Raw genomic sequence first — 19,924 nt, 5'->3', positions numbered from 1 at the left:
AAAATTGTTTTCTTGACGATAGACATTGTTCAATATAAAAAACGGAATTGTTAGTGGATCAATTATATGCTCCACCGCACGCAGTTGACCACTTTATCATGAACCATAGTAAGAATTAATCAACCTCATTAAAGGTACACAGTAATGAATTCTTATGGTTTCGTGCAATGGAGAAAAAAAATCAAAGTGAATGGTACATCTGAAGAAAATGTTCAACAGTTGTTTAGAAAAATTTTTAGAGTGGAAATGGTGCAAAGGACGAAAGAGCATGGTGGTGGTCGAGCATTTGAAGATTATAATTGCTATTTGTGATCACCATAATCATCATCAACAATTTGTGAAAATGAAAAGGAAGCTGGAGCTTTTGAAAAAGTTTTTTGCGAAGAATTTGTCTATTTTACATCTATAGAAAGAAAAGAAGTATATATTGGTTTTCGTTATTCTTGTATACGAGCTCATAAAAAAAAAATAATAATCGAATAATTTCTATTATTTTACCTTACAGTGAACCTCTATGCAGTTCCTAGAATCTCCTTATAATCACACATCCCACCTTCCGTTTATCATCAACTTCGAGAAAATGAAAGTGGTACGCTTTACTCAAAGACTGTCAACATAGGCAAAACTTATTTCCCGAATCGATAACAATACAAGTAGATGCTACGGCTCAGCTTCTGCATACTTTTTCTCTATGCAATTTCACACACAAAATATTAGTCAGTCCAAAGTTTCAGCAGAAGACACCACTTGACCAAAGAGCAGCTCTGTAGGATCAAACCCGGGGATTTCGTGGATGTTGAAACTAACTTCTAAACCGCTATATCTATGCCCAGAGTAAATGAATCTAATCTTAAAAAATTACCGACTGCGAACTTCTGAATTACATGGCTCTGCCTAAGTATGTTCATGAATGTAACTGATAAATTACCGTTTATAAGTGTTAATTACAAACCATCAAATTTCGGAAGAATTTCAAACTAATCACCTTTTTAAAGAAATACTCAAGAGGAGACAACTGCTAAGGGACATAATTCCAAAAACACTTTTAGTGTATTTATTATTTTTTAAAAATTATGGTCTGGTTGATGACTTGTTGATATAAAAAAAGAAATAGCAGAATTGAAATTAAAATGTAGTGAAAAGCTAATGTACATATTCGTGTAAAGGAATGACAAAAATTTAAAATGTGCTTAAAGTGAATGAAATGTATATTTTTGTCATAGAAGCAATTCCTTTCAACAACAGACTTTTGAGGATCATTCAATAGGATTGAAGGGGAGATAATCAACGAGTCATTTATAAGAAAAAGGAAAATTTGTAAAAGAGCGAAATTTACCAATAAATAAAGGATGGAATTAATTAGAGCAAACCAACTCACTTGGAAAATTTTACGTGGCTTGAAAATTAGAAAAAAAAAAAAAAAAGGTGCTTGGATCAAATTATGTAACCGCGTTTCTCATTTGAACTGAATAAATAACATTAAACTATAAATTGCTTAGTTTTTTTTTCTGCAAATCTTTTTAAACAAACAATTTAATTATCTTCATTAATATAAACCCTAAATGAAATTTCTAAATTCCTCCGATTTTTGAGACAAGAAAAAAAAGTTTCACCGCAATTACTTCCCCTCATTCCTTTTAGGGGTCTTATTTGTGGATGAGTACCTTTCAAACAAATTATTTATACGCAAAGAAGGCTTTAAAATGCTGAAATATTGAAGAATTTCTGTAGATCGTCGAGCAGTATTCGAAATACTATTGTTCGTACCTTTACAATAAACCTGAAAGGAAATATGAATAACAACAAAATAGTTTGTAAAGGACATGATACATCGTTGCCGCCCCTCCCCTGCGACTAGCAGACACGTCATGAAAAAATATTCAGTTTTAGTCATTAACCTAATAATGAACAAGTTTTAAAAGATAGTCTATTACAATGAGTGAATGAATTTTCTTTTATAATTCCATGTTTTATTTGAAAAATTATGCGTTGTTCCTGTAAATTTGTACAACAAATGCATTCAGATAAGTTTCTACTCAGACAGGAAACTTGTACTGTTAGAGAAATTCTACCAAATGTAGAAATTTAGTGATAGAAAAGTAAAACTGATACTGAAAGTAAAACCATTATCTTAATGGTAATTCACTCGTGGCTGTTGAAGGCATCAGTTTGATTTATTTTTATCTAAATAGAAAATTAATTAAAAAAAATTTATAACATCAGAAGTGAACATTTTAGTATTAAAACCATGTATTTTGGCAGAAAAGTTATACTTAAATTTGCTATATAAATTTATATATATATATATGTGTGTGTATTTATGTATGAATGTATATATTGTTCAAACAACAATTCAATGTGAGATTTATACAAACTTTGGTAAATCAATAAGTTCCGTGTAAGGAGGAGAGTTGCGAATATATTGAAAATAATAGTGTTGTAGACGATTCTAAATAATAATAAATGGACCAATCACAGACGAGCTTACAATTTATTTCACTAACACAATTCTCTCAGCCAATGAGAATGCTGTTACTAAAATTGAAACTATTAGAAAACTATTTAAAAGCCGCATATAATGATTAATAACGGGCCTTAAAAACACCTAAATTTAGAGTCAGTACTAATAATTGAGTAAGTACTAACCGACTAAGTTACTGCAAACGAAATAATAATATGATAGAGAATATGTTACACCCGAAATAATATTTTCCTTTCATAATTAGGATTTTTTAGTCTTTATCTTTTATACAAATGAATTGTGGGATTGTAAGAAATCTTCTTCCGGCCCAGAATGGACGGAATCAAGACTCATTCACCGGCCAAAATTGTCTTATCATAGGGAATATATGGCAAAATGGTTCTCCATTTTCTCCCCTTCTATTATAAAGAGACTTGAAGAATTTTATGCCAAAGCCCAATTGAGTCTCTATCTATTGTAAGTGAATATGGAGCCGGAGACAAAGCAGACCTACCCATGTGAGAATATATTGTCATCTTATTTCTTCATAGCAGCCTTTACCACTTCCCTGTTTATCATTTGTTGATATTTTTATGCTTCATATTATTTTCCATTTTTTTCAGAAATAACATACATGAAATTATTTCTTTTGCATCTAATTTATCATTATGACTTTGTATTTATAATATCTTACATATATTTGTACATTTTTGTTTTTAAACATTCGTTACTATTTGTTACTTTTATTGGTTTATTATTGCAACATTGTTTTTCTTGCATTGTGTGTTTTCCTTTCAGTGTATGTTTACTATATATATATCTAATGGTGAGTTTGTGTTTATGAATGTGTGAACTTGTGTTTATGAAAGTGTTTATGAAAGTATGTGAATTTGTGTTTATGAATGCATTTCTGAATGTGTTTATGAATGCATTTCAGATTTGATCTTATGAATGCTTTCCAATTTGTGTTTATGACTGCATTCCAGTTTGTGTTTATGAATGCCTTTCAATTTGTGTTTATGAATGCATTCCAGTTCGTGTTTAAGACTATTTAATTTTCTGTTTATGAATATGTGTCAATTTATGTTTATAAATGTGAATTTATGAATTGTTTGCTTTTTTTAAAAATTATTTATGAATATATGTGGTTATGTGAATGTGTGTCAAATTTGGGTTCATGAACGTGTATCAGTTAGGGATTATGAATGCGTGTCAATACGTATCTTTGAATGTATTTCTGTGTTTGTGAATGTATTTACGAATGCCGGAGTTCGTATTTACTTTGTGTTTATGAATATGAGTTTGTGTTTACAAATATATTTTATGCGTATGTGTAAATACACACAAACAAACCTAGATATAAGTGTGTACTTGTACAGCTGTGCTGTCCAACAAGGTGAGATTTAGCAATAAGTGCAGGTAAGTGTCCACCAGATCTTAATTCTCAACCTGCTCTTGTTTATAGTTTTACAGACCGTAGCAGAAGAATTTAAGACTGTTTTTCAGTGACATGACAACTTCTGAATTTTGATGACCTAGGTCATAAACACGACTTTGTTGAATAATAGAGAAATTACAAATATGAAAGCAAAATCTAGAATCGAAGCACATTAAGATAAACTCAACAGTGACAGGCTTCAGTTCCCATGAAAGAAGACAGGAGGAATCTGTTACCAGTTGAGATGTGGACATACTTCATATGAAGAAAAGTAGTAGACAAGGTTGTAATATAGTATGGTGAAAACGAAATACAGGTGCTTAAGAACTGCAGTGGCATCACCGATTGAGAAGCACTTTATCAATAGCAAATGCCCAAGGCTTGTTAGCAGTAAGAACTCTTATAAAGAAGAATTCTTTCAAATGTCTGGAGAGCTGCTTACAAATAACTGAAAGCTTCCATTGTGTAGCTAACCCGATTAATAGTGTAAAGGATGTTCTCAAAACTTAGAGTAAAGATGGGGTAGAAAAAGTGTAGAGTGATTACCTCTGCTGGCAATGAAGGGTTTCTGCTAAGTATGAAAGGCTGATTGTGTGGTATGTGCTTGAATTGCAGTTGCTACATTGAAGTGTGACAAGAGCCATGAATGCAGTGGAATTGGGAAGTCTAGCACACATACTTGTCAGGATGAATTACGTTAACATGTATGAATGAGTACTAAAGAGCTCGAAGAGAAACTCAGATGTAGTGTGCATGAAGGGTAGTGTTATGGACATGTGATGTGTATGGAGGACAACAGGTACATAAAGAGGGCTGCACTCGTCTAGTGAATGGAACCAGCGGAAGAGGAAGATCAAGATAGCATGTTGAAGACTGATCTCAAGACGTTGCAGGGAGCAGAAATAACAAAAGGCTATTGACTGGTGATTCTCATGATGTTGAAGAAGAACCAACAGCAAGCATGGTACACTTAGTCATAAAAATGTCGGTAATGTTCTAGCCAAAGACCATATGAACATATATATATAAAAGTATAAAACCTTTGTGTTAGTTGAGTTGAAGGTGGTTCTGTCTCTAAAATGACTTTTATATATACATATATATATATATTTCTTTACTGCCCACAAGGGGCTACACACAGAGGGGACAAACAAACGGATTAAGTTGATTATATCGACCCCGAAAGGATGAAAGGCAAAGTAGACCTTGGCGGAATTTGAACTCAGAACGTAGCGGCAGATGAAATACTGGTAAGCATTTCACCCGGCGTGCTAACATTCCTGCCAGCTCACCGCCTTGTGTATGTGTGTATATGTATGTATGTATATATATATATATATATATATATACACACACACATATACACATACATACATACACACATGCATGTGCTACTTCTGTTGTTTTGAGCTATGCTGGAACTTTTGTTTCTGTATAGAGAAAATGGCAATACATTTGATGGTCTGTTCTGTGGTTCCCAAAATGAAATTTAGTATGTGCTGATACCTGCTGCTTCATGTGCAAACACATTCTGTTGTACATGAAAATGTTGCAATTAAATTTAACACACACACACACACACACACATATATATATATATAATATATATTATATATATATATATATATATATATATAATATATATATATATGAGTAGGTGATAAATTAAAGAAAGCAACGTTTAACATACACACTTATGTGAAGTTGCAAATATTTAATAACATGTTGACTCAGTTTCACATAACTTTGCAGATTGTGCCTAAATCCTCAGATGCATCGAGGATGTATGTGTATGTTGATTTATATCAAGTCCACTTTTGCCATCTCTTCCATCCTTTCACAACCTTTAATCTTTCCTAATTCACTTTCATGTAATGTTTGTTTTTACAATTCACCCTCCCCTTCCACAAACACTTTGTGTTGTTTGTTGGTACAGAATCCACATACTATTGTCCCAATCCACCACTCTCATCGTTTGACCCTTCTGGCACATCATGACCTTTATATAAGAGAATACAGTGAAGCTATTGTGTCCAGTACACTCTACCTTTTCTCTCACCCTACTATACTACCAGCCATCATGTTGTTTCACTCTTCCTTTTTTTTTATTCACATCATTTGTCTCTGTCATCACTCTAACTCTTAGTTCATGCTGCCTTCTGTCATCACTCTATCCTCTTTGTCGTGTTGCTTTGAATGTATTTACCTGTTTCAGAACATAGAGTACCTTTATCACGTCTTATCATTCGTCGAGAATGAAGAAAGATGTGGGTTGAGATGCCCCTTTAGTTGAGTTGATATGGCTACCTCTGTATTGGTGGTATCATGAAAAATCATACATAGTATTTACTGTATAGAGAAGGATTAAGACACCTTCATCCCTGTCAAGAGCAAAATGACCTTACTAGTGCAGGAGCCATAGATAAAGCTGTCAGAATGTGTGTGCGCATATATATATGCGAAGGTGCATGGCTCAGTGGTTAGTGTTGAGCTTATGAAAGTGAGGTTGCGAGTTTGAGTCCTGGACCGGGCTACGTGTTGTGTTCTTGAGGAAGACACTTTATTTCACATTGCTCCAGTTCACTCAGCTGTAGAAATGAGTTGCGACATCACTGGTGCCAAGCTGTATCGGCCCCATTGCCTTTCCCTTGGATAACATTGGTGGCATGGAGAGGGGAGGTTGGTATGCATGAGCGACTGCTGGTCTTCCATAAACGATCTTGCCTAGACTTGTGCCTCGGAGGGTAACTTTCTAGAGGTGCAATCCCATGGCCTTTCATGACTGAAGGGGGTCTTATATATATATAGAGAGAGACATACACACACTCACACATGTATATATATATATATATATATATATATTTATAGAGAGAGAGAGACTCACACACGTGTGTATATATATATATATATATGTGTGTGTATGTCCAACCCATGCTAGCATGGAAAACGGACGCTAAATGATGATGATGATATACACACATACTCACACACGTGTATATATATTTATATATATATATGTATATACACACACACATGTGCAAATGCACACATGTATGTGTCTATGAAGCCAGGTAATTTATCCTGAATACCCTAAAAAATATACACACCTGGGATGATGGTTTGCTAGTCTCAAGCCATGTTAAATGTAAAGACCATGCCATAGATAAGTTTAGAAAGAACCTTGTTAAACAACTCCCAAGAATTTGGCCCAACTGTAACTGTTACCAACAAATTAACAGAAGTTTTCGTTTTGGATGTGACTTGAGACCTTGAGACAAAAAGCCAACCGAGGTAGCTTTTTATATTGATAGTCACTCCAAACACACACACACCTGCTGTAGTTAGAAATCCCAGCCACTGTTGCCAACAGAAGAATCTACATTCTGTAGGCAGACAGAGATCTTCAACAGGGCTGCATTCCATTATAACAAGGTGCTAGTGGGAAGTGGCTACACTGATAAGTTAGTGTATATGGAAACTCTCACCCCCTGCACCAATCTAAAGACAGGCTAAGGAAAGTGATCTGGTTTAATCTTCCATTCCATCTAGATGCAGCTTCCTGATGTTAATTAGCATTTCTTAAGACCCTATAAACTTCTTAATTTCCATAGTGTCATGGTTGGCTACTCATGCTAGATAATACCATTTCCAATATTATATACTACAACAAAAGCAGATATGTATTTACAAGGTTGTTACTCCATACTCCAACCTATAACTGCTGGAATCCTCCCCACTGCCTAGTGGAAGATCTTTCCTATCAAAGGCACTAGAACCAACCATGCATCAACTGATGGCATGGCATCCAATAGCTTCAAGGTAAGATTCACACAACTTGTATACTTCTTCAGGTATAAAGGTAGGAACATATCCATCCCTGTCCTCCTTTGTCAGCAGACTCTGGGACCATGAAAATGACTTTCCCAATATCACATTGAGCAATCTTGACTTGGTCTCTCCTTATTCACCTAAAGTTTGTAATTTCCAATTCTGTCTCCGAGCGAAACTACACATAAATCAATGTCTACAGTATCCATGAATAGGAAAATTGACTTATCCTATTGTTGTCACTTGAAATATACTTTATTAAATGAATTTCAAACTATTGGCTGATGCTGACCTGGAAATATCATTTTAGGCTTACATGGCTCATGAATAATGGCAGAGTGTATAATTCTTACTGCCTGTTACGATTGGAACCTACTATTATTTAGCAACCATGCTGGTCAGACAAACTCATAGCCTAGCATAATCAGACCAGTAGACTTCCCAACTGGTAACTGTTGCCACAGAAATATCATAGCTTAGAAAATGCCAACTAACTCATACAATCATCCTACCTCTTTACTAAAATGTCTCATCCTGTAGAATGTTGAAAAACCAATGCTGACTTTCTTGTCTGATTTACCAGATGGAGCATCCAATGAAATACCTCATACCACACCCACATTACCTGGACTGACTAATAGGGATCTTAATTCTTTCACCTTGGAGCCTGTTATCACTTTCTTTTAAAAATTCTTTCCATACTCTAACAATGTGGATGTGTGTTCTGTGCCCATGAAACTGGAAGCTAGTCAACCTGCCCTTAGATACATACAACTCCAACTTTGTTAAGTGTTTAAGTGCTACATTTATTCATTTACTCCCTTCCTCCAAAGTGTATCAGATATATGTAATACATCATCATCATCATCGTTTAACGTCCGTTCTCCATGCTAGCATGGGTTGGACGTTCGACCGGGGATCTGGGAAGCCAGAAAGCATATAACGAATATATATATACCCTGTAGTCTTCCAGCATGGCCGTACCCTAAGGGCTGAAACAAAAGAATATATATATATGCATTTACAGGAGTTGGTGTGTGTTTGTGTATATATATATATAATATATATATATATATATATACATGTTTATATATATGTAATATGTCTGGTCATGGTGAGATTATTCTGTGTAGCCGCCATTGATGGAATGCCTTCAGCCTCTGAGTGATCTTGGCAGTCATTATCCAAGTTTCTCCTGCCAGGACAATGCTCTGCTACAGCAGGATCTTCATATAGTTGATAATTGCAATGCTGGACCAGATCTTGTTCATTCTTCTGAACACTGCTGTTGCTGCATACCTGATAATGGAATTAACATCTACCTCATTGTCTCTCTCTCTCCATAACAATAATGCTTCCCAGGTAGGCGAAAGTTGACAACATCTTCAATGGCTCTTGATTTACAAGATGTTCTGTCTTTCCTTGCCCACTGACCTGTGTATGACCTTGGTTTTCTCTGTTGATCCTTAGGCCTGCCTTTGCCATTTCTTCATTCTGCTTGTCATTTGCTGGAACACGGAGTGTGATACTGTCAGATGTCTTGGCCATACACTACAGCATTTCTTTATGTACGCTGATAAAAGCTTTTTCAAAATCAATACAGTTGATGATGAATGGTTGGTGGAACTCTAAACTCTGCTCCGTAATATTTCACAGTACAAAATCCTGTTCACTGCATGCTTTCTTTTAAATGTTGTAGCAGGACTGAGCAGAAGACCATGCCTGGCATTGACAGTAAGTGATTTCCCTGCAATTGTTGAGATTGCCTTTCTCTGACAGCTTAATTATGACACACTTTGTCCATTCTTCTGGCACTGCTCTGTTTTCCCAACAGATATTACATTTTTTTTTATACCATGATGTTTCTTTCATTCTTCACTAACTTAGCCAAGATCTTATTCAGCCCTGGGGCTTTATTGTTTTTCAGTTTTTTGGGAACCTGAATGACTTCATCTTCACTAATGAGTGCAGTTGTAACTTAAAGCTGTTCTACTGTCTGATCTATTACTGTGAGGGTGTCAGATTATTCAGATTGATTCAGAGTCTCTTTGAATTGTTGAACCCAGAGTGTATTCTGTTCTTCCTTTGTCAGCAAAATTTTCCTATTTTTATCTTTCACTGGCTCACTTATATTGATTCTGGAACCAGTCAGATCTAGCACATAAGTGTCCTGGTGTCATTTCTTTTTGCTGCTATCTGAGCTCCTGCTACCTATGTCTTATCCCTCCTACATCATTTTCTCACCTGTCTGTGAGCAGCTTGATAGTTGTTCATGGCTATTTGGTGACTCTGTTCAGTTTTTGCCTGGTTTCTTCTATTCTTCAGCACTGCAGTGAGAATAAGACAATCTTGTATTCTGTAGGGTGAAGGCTGCTAAAGTGCTAATAGGGTGGACAACTGCTAGTGACCAAATTATAACAGCTCAGTTCATGACTTGATTCTCAAAGACATTAGCGATCCAAGTGTATGCACCAACTGAAAATGCAGATAATGCTGACACGGATGTGTTTATGAACATGCGCAAGATGTGTGTAGTGAAGTTCCCAGTCATGATATCAAGGTGGTCAGTGGGGGTTGGATAGTAACAAAACTGGTTTGAAGCATATTACGGCAGACAATAACAAGCAATTCCTGCTTTTTTGCGACACGAACCATCTGAGCATCGGTAACACCTTTGTTCAGCACAGCTTCCATATTACGTAATATGAATGAAACTGGCTGTGTCTGCATCAGTACAAGATTGAGAGATGTCAAAGTGTATTGAGGTACAGATGTAGGATAGGCCCTTCATATTATTTGGGCTGAAAAAACTAACAAAGAAAGAAGCAGATAGACAACTTGCAGTGGAAAGTGTGAGGCTGGCTCCAGTGCTGAGAAGCTTTCATTTAGAAGTCACCAACAAGTTGCAAGTACTGCAGAAGGCCAAAGATCTGGCAGAACAATGGAGCATATTTCACAATGTAGTTGTGGGGAGTACCAAAGCAACTTTTTGGAAGAAGAGGTGCTAAGACGGAAAAATGAGTAAGACCTAAAACCTGGGAACTGTTAGTTGTGTGTGTGTGTGTGTGTATTTATATATGTACTTATTGTATTGCAGAATTTGAAATAGAAACTCTTTGGTACAGAATTATATAATTTGTAAGAATGAATAGAAATAGCTTTTCTGATAATTTTTCCATTTGAATCATCATCATCTTCGTTTAGCGTCCGCTTTCCATGCTAGCATGGGTTGGATGGTTCAACTGGGGTCTGGGAAGCCAGAAGGCTGCACCAGGCCCAGTCTGATCTGGCAATGTTTCTACGGATGGATGCCCTTCCTAACGCCAACCACTCTGTGAGTGTAGTGGGTGCTTTTTACGTGCCACCGGCACAGGTGCTAGACGAGGCTGGCAAACGGCCACAATCAGATGGTGCATTTTACGTGCCACTGGCACGAGGCCAGTCGGGGCGGCGCTAGCAATGGCCACGTTCGGATGGTTCTCTTATGTGCCACCGGCAGTGGTATCACAGCTGCAATTTCCATTGATGTTGATCGATTTCGATTTTCACTTGCCTCAATTATTTATAAATAATTGTGTGTGTGTGTGAAATAATTTTAGAGAATATGGAGACTGGTACACCCTCAAAATTAATTTCCTTTCATTTTAAGATGTCATACAACATATTTTTATGGTTGTTTCAACCCCCCCCCCAAAAAAAAAATATAATGTATGATATTGTAAAATAAAGGGAAATAAATTTTGAGGATGTACCAGTCTTTATATTCTCTATCGTTATAATTATTGCAAATATTCACTCCAGATAATATTACCATCTAAAGAAGTGAACAGGGAATTAGCCATTGGAGGAATTTACAGCATGAGTGACAGCTTGTAGTAGTCATAGACATGAAATACTAATCAATGTGGTTAGCCGTAACCTAGAACATAACTGTGAGCTACCACAGTATCCGCCCAGATAATATATCCCTCCAGATTCACACACACACACACATTTATGTATTCATATACGTAGATATATACATTTATATTATATGTATGTGTGTATACATCTATGTATATATAATGCATGTACGCGCACGTATGCACACATACAGTCGGGATGCATGGCGTTCAGTTACTTAGTAAATGAAGAATGGATTAAATACTAAACGTACACATAGGACAGACACAGAAGGGCCCTAATTGTTCGCCAGTTATCAATCGAAATGAAACTGTGTATTAGTATTTCGGTTGATAACAGATGAAGAATTAGGGTCCTTGTGTGTCTGTCCTCATCATCATCATCGTTTAGCGTCCGTTTTCCATGCTAGCATGGGTTGGACAGTTCTACTGGGGTCTGTGAAGCCAGAAGGCTTCATCAAGCCCAGTCAAATCTGGCAGTGTTTCTACGGCTGGATGCCCTTCCTAACGCCAACCACTTCGAGAGTGTAGTGGGTGCTTTTTACGTGCCACCCGCACAGGTGCCAGACAGAGCTGGCAAACGGCCACGAACGGATGGTGCTTTTTATGTGCCACCGGCACGAGGGCCAGGCGAGGCTGGCAACGGACACGAAACGGGGCGGTGCTGGCAACGGTCGCGAAACGGAAGGTTCTCTTACATGCCACCGGCACTGGTAACACATCTGCAATTTCCATTGATCGATTTCAATTCTGATCCTCACTTGCCTCAACGGGTCTTCACAAGTAGAGTTTCGACATGCCACCGGCACTGGTAACACATCTGCAATTTCCATTGATCGATTTCGATTCTGATCCTCACTTGCCTCAACAGGTCTTCACAAATAGAGTTTTGTGTCCCAAGAAGGGAAGGTATGCATACGTAGGCCGGCTCCATCCCATGTAGAAGGCCACAGGTTATGGACTCACTTGTCCTGCCGGGTCTTCTCGCGCACAGCACACTTCCAGAGGACTCGGTCGCTAATCATTTCCTCAGTGAGACCTAAAGTTCGAAGGTCGTGCTTCACCACCTCGTCCCAGGTTTTCCTGGGTCTGCCTCTTCCACAGGTTCCCTCAACCGCTAGGGTGTGGCACTTTTTCACACACAACTATCTTCATCCATTCTCGCCACATGACCATACCAGCGCAAACGTCTCTCTTGCACACCACAACTGATGCTTCTTAGGTCCAGCTTTTCTCTTAAGGTACTTACACTCTGCCGAGTATGAGTACTGACATTACACATCCATCGGAGCATACTGGCTTCATTTCTTGCGAGCTTACGCATATCCTCAGCAGTCACGGCCCATGTTTCACTGCCATGTAGCATGGCTGTTCGTACACACGCATCATACAGTCTGCCTTTCACTCTGTGCGAGAGGCCTTTTGTCACCAGCAGAGGTAAGAGCTCTCTGAACTTTGCCCAAGCTATTCTTACTCTAGCAGTTACACTTTCAGCACACCCGCCCCCGCTGCTGACTTGGTCACCTAGGTAACGGAAACTATCAAACTATTTCTAGTTTTCTCCCTGGAAAGTGACGGAAGTTGGTCTCAGAGCATTTCAGTGTTTATTGTTCTGAGCATCTGCCACATACAAAAACCATCTTCCTAGTTAGCCTTCCTTTGACATTGCTGCACCTCTTATGTGTCCATAGCTTACACTTGTGCATCTTATAGAGTTTCTACCTACACCTTTTCTACAGATCGAGCAGGGCCATCTACCTGAAGGCGTTTGTGATTTGTCTACCTTCCTACTGATTACGACTTTGGTTTTAGCTAGGTTGACTCTGAGGCCCTTCGATTCTAATCTTTGTTTCCACACCTGAAACTTCTCCTCCAGTTCTGATAGCGATGTTTTTTAGTATTAATTTTTAATTTATTATATATACATATATGTGTGTGTGTGTGTATGTGTATTTATTTGTATATCATCATCATTTAACGTCTCCTTTCCATGCTGGCATGGGTTGGACAGTTTGACTGGAACTGGTAAGCTGGAGAGCTGCACCATGTTCCAATCTGAGTTTGGATTGGTTTCTGCAGCTGGATGCCGTTCCTAATGCCAACATAGGTGCAGGCATGGCTGTGTGACGAGAAATTTGCTTCTCAACCACATGGTTCCAGGTTCAGTCCCACTGCATGGCACCTCGGGCAAGTGTCTTCTACTACAGCCAGCAGTATTCTTATGGTACACTACCAATTCTAGTCTTAGGTATTTCTCATATGTGAAAATAAAAAGTAAAAAATAAATGAGTCTAAAGGAAGAGTAAGTACAGTTAGGCAGCTTTTTAATCTATACAAATGTTTTGATAGATACAGATCCTCGTATATACAAGATTCAAAGTTAAGTTTAAATTAAATTATGTTATGATTTACCCGAATAAGATCTATATGTATCTCATCGTTACATAAATTTAATTTAAACTTAACTTTAAATCCTGTATATACAAGGTTCTGTATGTATTGAAACATTTGTAGTGATTAAAAAGCTGCTTAACCATACTTACTCTTCCTTTTGACTCTTACTTTATATATATATATACATACATACACATATATACATTATATATATATATATATATATATAATTAACAATTAAGGAACGGCCATAATAGGCCATTCACCCACTAGAAATAACAGCCAAAGCTTCTACCGCAAATAAAGATCAATTCCGTTAACAGGAGAAAATTAAAAATAATTTTTTTTAATTTTTTTAATTTTTTAATTTTTTTAATTTTTTTAATTTTTTTAATTTTTTTAATTTTTTAATTTTTTTAATTTTTTTATTTTTTTTAATTTTTTTAATTTTTTTAATTTTCTCCTGTTAACGGAATTGATCTTTATTTGCGGTAGAAGCTTTGGCTGTTATTTCTAGTGGGTGAATGGCCTATTATGGCCGTTCCTTAATTGTTAATTGTTGAACTTAAAATGGTCTATGACTATTTAAATTTTTTTCCCACTGGGCCGCTGGTGGCAATAAATTTCTACAAAATTTTCCATGCCACCCTATATTGATTAATTATATATATATATATATATGTATATATTGGCAGGGCTTATCTCCCTCAATTTTTAAATATATATATATATTATATATATATATATATATATAATATATATATAGGACAGTTGTGTAATGAAGTACCAATCTCTGAGGAGGGAACCTGTGGTAGAGATAGACCCAGGAAGACATGGGACAGGTGGTGAAGCATGATCTTCAAACTTTGGGCCTCACGGAGGCAACGACTAGTGACCGAGACCTTTGTTGATGTGTTGTGCTTGAGAAGACCCATCAAGCCAAGTGAAATCATATTTGTGGTTGATGCTGGTGTCATGTAACTGACACCTGTGCCAGTGGCACATAAAATGCACCTTTTGTGCATTAGGCCCCATGGAGGCAAAGTGGCTGAGCTCCTTTCGAGTGTTGGGCTTCACAGCAATCCGAGCAAAACTACAGTCATGGCAGATACCAGTGGCATGTAAAAGCACCCATTACACACTCGGAGTGGTTGGCGTTAGAAAAACCATGCCAAATCAGATTGGAGTCTGGTGCAGCCTTCCAGCTTACCAGCCCTGGTGAAACCATCCAACCCATGCCAGCATGGACAACAGATGTTAAATGATGATGATGATAATACATTTGAGTATGTGTGTGTGCGTGCCTTTTTGTCTGTGTTTGTCCCTGCTCCCCACTGCTTGATAACCAGTGTTGGTGTGTTTTATCCTTTCTATTTTATATTTTTGCATTTTCCTTATTAACTTTCTACTGTTGGTTTTACAGTTCATCATCATCATCATCAATCTATATGCAACTTTTCTAGATTTTCATGGTCTCATTATCAAGAGGTCCTAGAATTGTTGGATATGGATTTAGGAATTCTACCATTCCAGCCAACTGCAAAAAGCATTTTTAAAAAAAATGAAAAAATATGGAAAAACTACAAAAATATTTTTTTAAAAAACCATATTTTATGAAAATGCAGGCCACTGGAGCATAATGTGCTTCTGGGACACATCGGTCCAAGAATTTAATGACCATGGAACATGGACATTAAATGATGACAAAATTTTAGATATATTGCACAGGCTTTATTACAAATCATTAGAGTTGTTTCAGCACATGGGTTTAGACGGCTTGACTGGAACTGGTAAGCTGGAGATGCTATTTCTGGTGCCAACCTTCACTTGTTTCCCTGTTACTACTTATGCTTTCACAGAATATTGAAAATGAATGATACTGCTTGTATGTTGGTGTCACTTGTTTACAACTATCACACAATATCAAGGCAAGGAGACACATGCACTCACACAAACACATATATACAGACGTACATACATTCTGCGGAGTGGTTGGTGTTAGGAAGGGCATTCAGATGTAAAAATTTTTGCCAAAACAGACACAGTAGCTTAGGGTAGTTTTTCTACCTAGCCGACTCCTATCACTCTTCCTACCTATGCATGCATGGAAGATGGACATTAAATGATGATGATATATATACTCTTTTACTTGTTTCAGTCATTTGACTGCGGCCATGCTGGAGCACCGCCTTTAATCGAGCAACTCGACCCCGGCACTTAATTCTTTTGTAAACCCAGTACTTATTCTATCGGTCTCTTTTGCCGAACTGCTAAGTAACGGGGACATAAACACACCAGCATCAGTTGTCAAGCAATGCTAGGGGACAAACACAAACATACATATATATACATATATACGATGGGCTTCTTTCAGTTTCCCTCTACCAAATCCACTCACAAGGCTTTGGTCGGCCCAAGGCTATAGTAGAAGACACTTACCCAAGGTGCCACTCAGTGGGACTGAACCCGGAACCATGTGGCTGGTAGACAAGCTACTTACCACACAGCCACTCCTGCGCCTATATATATATATTTTTTTTAAAAATATAATCTGGGTAATAACCTTATGTTCCTTCCAAAGCTCCTCCCTTGGTATCATCTGCCAAATGTCATCACGCAGTATGACTTCTCTTGTTACCATTTGTACATATGGAAATCTGCAAATATCCATAGACTAAAATTTTAATGAGAAAATTGATTGAACAGGCTTTACTACACAACACTGCAATTATTTCAATGCATCATTATCAGATTTTAATTGCTGAATGTTACATAAATTATGTGCAATATTATATTAATGTCATTTAACAATGGCTGTACATGTGCATTCTCGGGTAACCAGAGTCAAAGCACTGCTACATCATTTTATACCCATACCGAAATACTATTTTTAGTAGTCCTTTGACAAAGTGGAACAAGGAAATCTAAAGCTGATACAGCAGGGCTTTGATTCTGGTCATACAAGGATGATTATATACACAAATATTGTTGAATCATATTAAATACAATATTGCATTTAATTTATGTAATATTCAGCAATTAACAGGTGAAAATGGTGCATTAAAACAATTGTAGTGATTTGTAATTAAGCCTGCTCAGTCCATTTTCTTGTATTAAAATTTGTATGTGTATATATATTTATCATTATCACTTCTGTTTTCTATGCTGGCATGAGTTAGGTGTTTTAACAGGAGCTGGCAAGTTGTAGAGCTGCACCAGACTACAATTGTCTGTTTTGGTATTGTTTCTATGGTTCAATGTCCTTTCTTAATGCCAACCACTTTACAGTGTACTGGGTGCTTTTTAAGTGGCACCATTATGGTTGCTTTCTATGTGATGTCAGCATAGCAGCTTTTTACATGGCACCAGCATGGGAGCCTTCTACATGGTACCAGCATGTGCTAGTATGGAAGGTAGACATTAAACAATGATAATGATACATACGTACACACACACACACGCACAGAGAATATGCATAATGGACTTCCACATTGTTTACATCTGCCAAATTCACTCACAAGGCTTTGGGTTAGTCTGGGGCTTCCACATGGTGGCATTGAACCCAAAACTATGTGGTTGGTATACAAACTTCTCAACCATACAGCCATACCTGCTCCTGTATATAAAGATGTGTGTGTGTAAATCATTGTTTTAACATCCAACCCATGCAAACATAAGTTAGATGCAATTTATTGAAGCAGTTTTTTTACAACCAAATGCCCTTTTTGTTTGCACCCCTTGTTTATTTTGAGGCAAGGTAATGTATATGTATGTATGTGTGTACACCTGTATGTATGTATATATCTGCATAAAGACACTGTTGTGGCTGTGTTATTAACATCTTTTTGTTATCGACATGTGATATTTTCGAAATCAGTGACAACAGATCCGGAATAATGGTATGCTGTGACATGGCTTTTGAATTACATAGAGAGTTTAATGTCCGTTGGTCAGCAACATGATCATGGTGATAACTAAGCAACTGTTGCACAGTTATCACAACACCAGTGTGACCAGCACTAACCATTGGCATTTAAATTGGCTCTGTAATAAAGAAGTTATTTCGTTTTTACTCCCCTTTGCTTCCAGATGTTTGAAGAGATGGCCATACTTTCATCTCCATGAAACTAAGTATGATGAAGAAATAAGGCAACCTATGCTTTGTATATATATACTGACATTACACTGACTACGTGTTAAGTGTTACTATGTAAAGGGTAGTAATGACTATACAATACAGGAGAAAGTGAGAGAGAGAGAGAGAGAGATAAGTGGTTGGGTATGTTACAAAAGTGTGTGTGGAGGAGAGATGCAAATGTAGTGCATAGGCAGAGTGAGAGACAGACGCATATGGTGGTAGAGACAGTGAGAAATTTGATGGTTCAGGTAGGGTAATGGTTGTGATCAATGTAAAAGGTGTTTGAAGGATGAAAGATGGACATCAAATGAATTGGCTCAAGGAAAAGTTATTGTTAAAGAAATAAAGGCATGGTGGAGTGTCTTGTGGGAGAGAATCTGACAAAAGGTCCAGTTATGTATATATTTGTCCATATCAGTACAATCTTCTTTCATGCTTATAATCACCACATTTATACTCTGTCATTTATATATACATACATTGCACATCAAATAGAGCATACTAGTTACATTTCTTTCCAGTCTTTCCAAGTCCTCTGCATTCAAGGCTCATTTTTCACTACTGTGTAGCTTTGCAGTTCTAACATATCATGCAATATGCCCTTCAATCTGTAGGAAAAGGCCTTTGCTGTCTGCAGTGGTAGAAGCTCCTCGATCATCTTCCGACCTGTTCTTATTCTGGTTACTACACTTTTAGAACAAATACCTCTCCTGCTGATTACATCTGCTAGATAACAGAAGATATTTTGTATGACCTTCAAACATTAGGCCTCACTGAGGCAATGACTAGTGACCGAGACTTTTGGAAATGTGCTGTGCTTGAGAAGAACCGGCAAGCCAAGTGAGACCATAACCTCGTGGCCTATGCCAGTGGTGTAACCAGCCCACTTATGCGTACCTTTCCTTCAGTGGACACTAAACTCTGCCTGCGAAGACCTGTTGAGGCAAGTGAAATTGAAATCAAATTTGATGACTGGCATCCGTGCTAGTGGAGCGCTAAAAGCACCATCTGAGCGTGATCGTTGTCAGAGCATGCTGGTGGCATGTAAAACACACCATTCGAGTGTGATCATTACCAGCGTCGCCTTACTGGTATGTGAAAAAACATTCAAGTGAGGTCATTGGTTCTTGTGCAGGTGGCACATAAAAAATACCATTTAAGCATGGCTGTTGCCAGTACCGCCTGACTGGTTCTCTTGCCGGTGGCACAAAAAAGCACCCAATACACTCTTGGAGTGGTTGGCGTTAGGAAGGGCATCCAACTGTAGAAACTCTGCCGGATCAAGATTGGAGCCTGGTGCAGCCATCAGGTTTGCCAGTCCTCAGTCAAATTGTCCAACCCATGCCTGCATGGAAAGTGGACGTCAAACGATGATGATGATGATGATGATGGACATGTTGGGCTGCAGAGAAGTATCTTTCATGGTGTACTGAGGGGTGGGCATGGAATTAGTTCTCAAAACGAAGATGGAACAAGGCTGTTGGAGTTCTGTGATACAAATAGCCTATTGATCTGCAACACCAACTTCAGGAAGCCAGCCAGTCACCTGATAACCTACCAATCAGGTGACCATACTGGTAGGCCGAATATAAAATTGTTATTAGCAATAGAAGCAGTATTAGTTCAAAATAGTAATCTGCATATCACACTTAGATGTGTCATTGAAAGCTTGCTAAACTGCAGTATTTATTGCCATGAAAGCATCTCTTATAGATGTATTGTATTAAAAAAAAAGACTGGAATGTCTCAGCAGCAGGCAAAAA

The 19,924-nt window shown here is 37.5% G+C and overlaps 1 protein-coding gene across 2 annotated transcripts in view; it reads left to right on the top strand.

Annotated features, from left to right (window-relative positions):
- The first annotated feature begins 2,569 nt into the window (after positions 1–2,569).
- The window catches only part of LOC115222458 (histone-lysine N-methyltransferase SETD1), a 94,174-nt gene continuing 76,819 nt past the window's right edge, over positions 2,570–19,924 (top strand). For both annotated transcript variants that reach the window (XM_029792655.2, XM_029792654.2), the window contains exon 1: positions 2,570–2,979. In XM_029792655.2, the coding sequence (XP_029648515.1) occupies positions 2,949–2,979 (31 nt within the window). In that variant the 5' untranslated portion in view covers positions 2,570–2,948. The remainder of the gene's footprint in view (positions 2,980–19,924) is intronic.

This window comes from Octopus sinensis, linkage group LG20 (assembly GCF_006345805.1).
Source record: "Octopus sinensis linkage group LG20, ASM634580v1, whole genome shotgun sequence".
NCBI classification, from domain to species: domain Eukaryota; kingdom Metazoa; phylum Mollusca; class Cephalopoda; order Octopoda; family Octopodidae; genus Octopus; species Octopus sinensis.
This window is presented reverse-complemented; position numbering and strand designations above follow the sequence as displayed.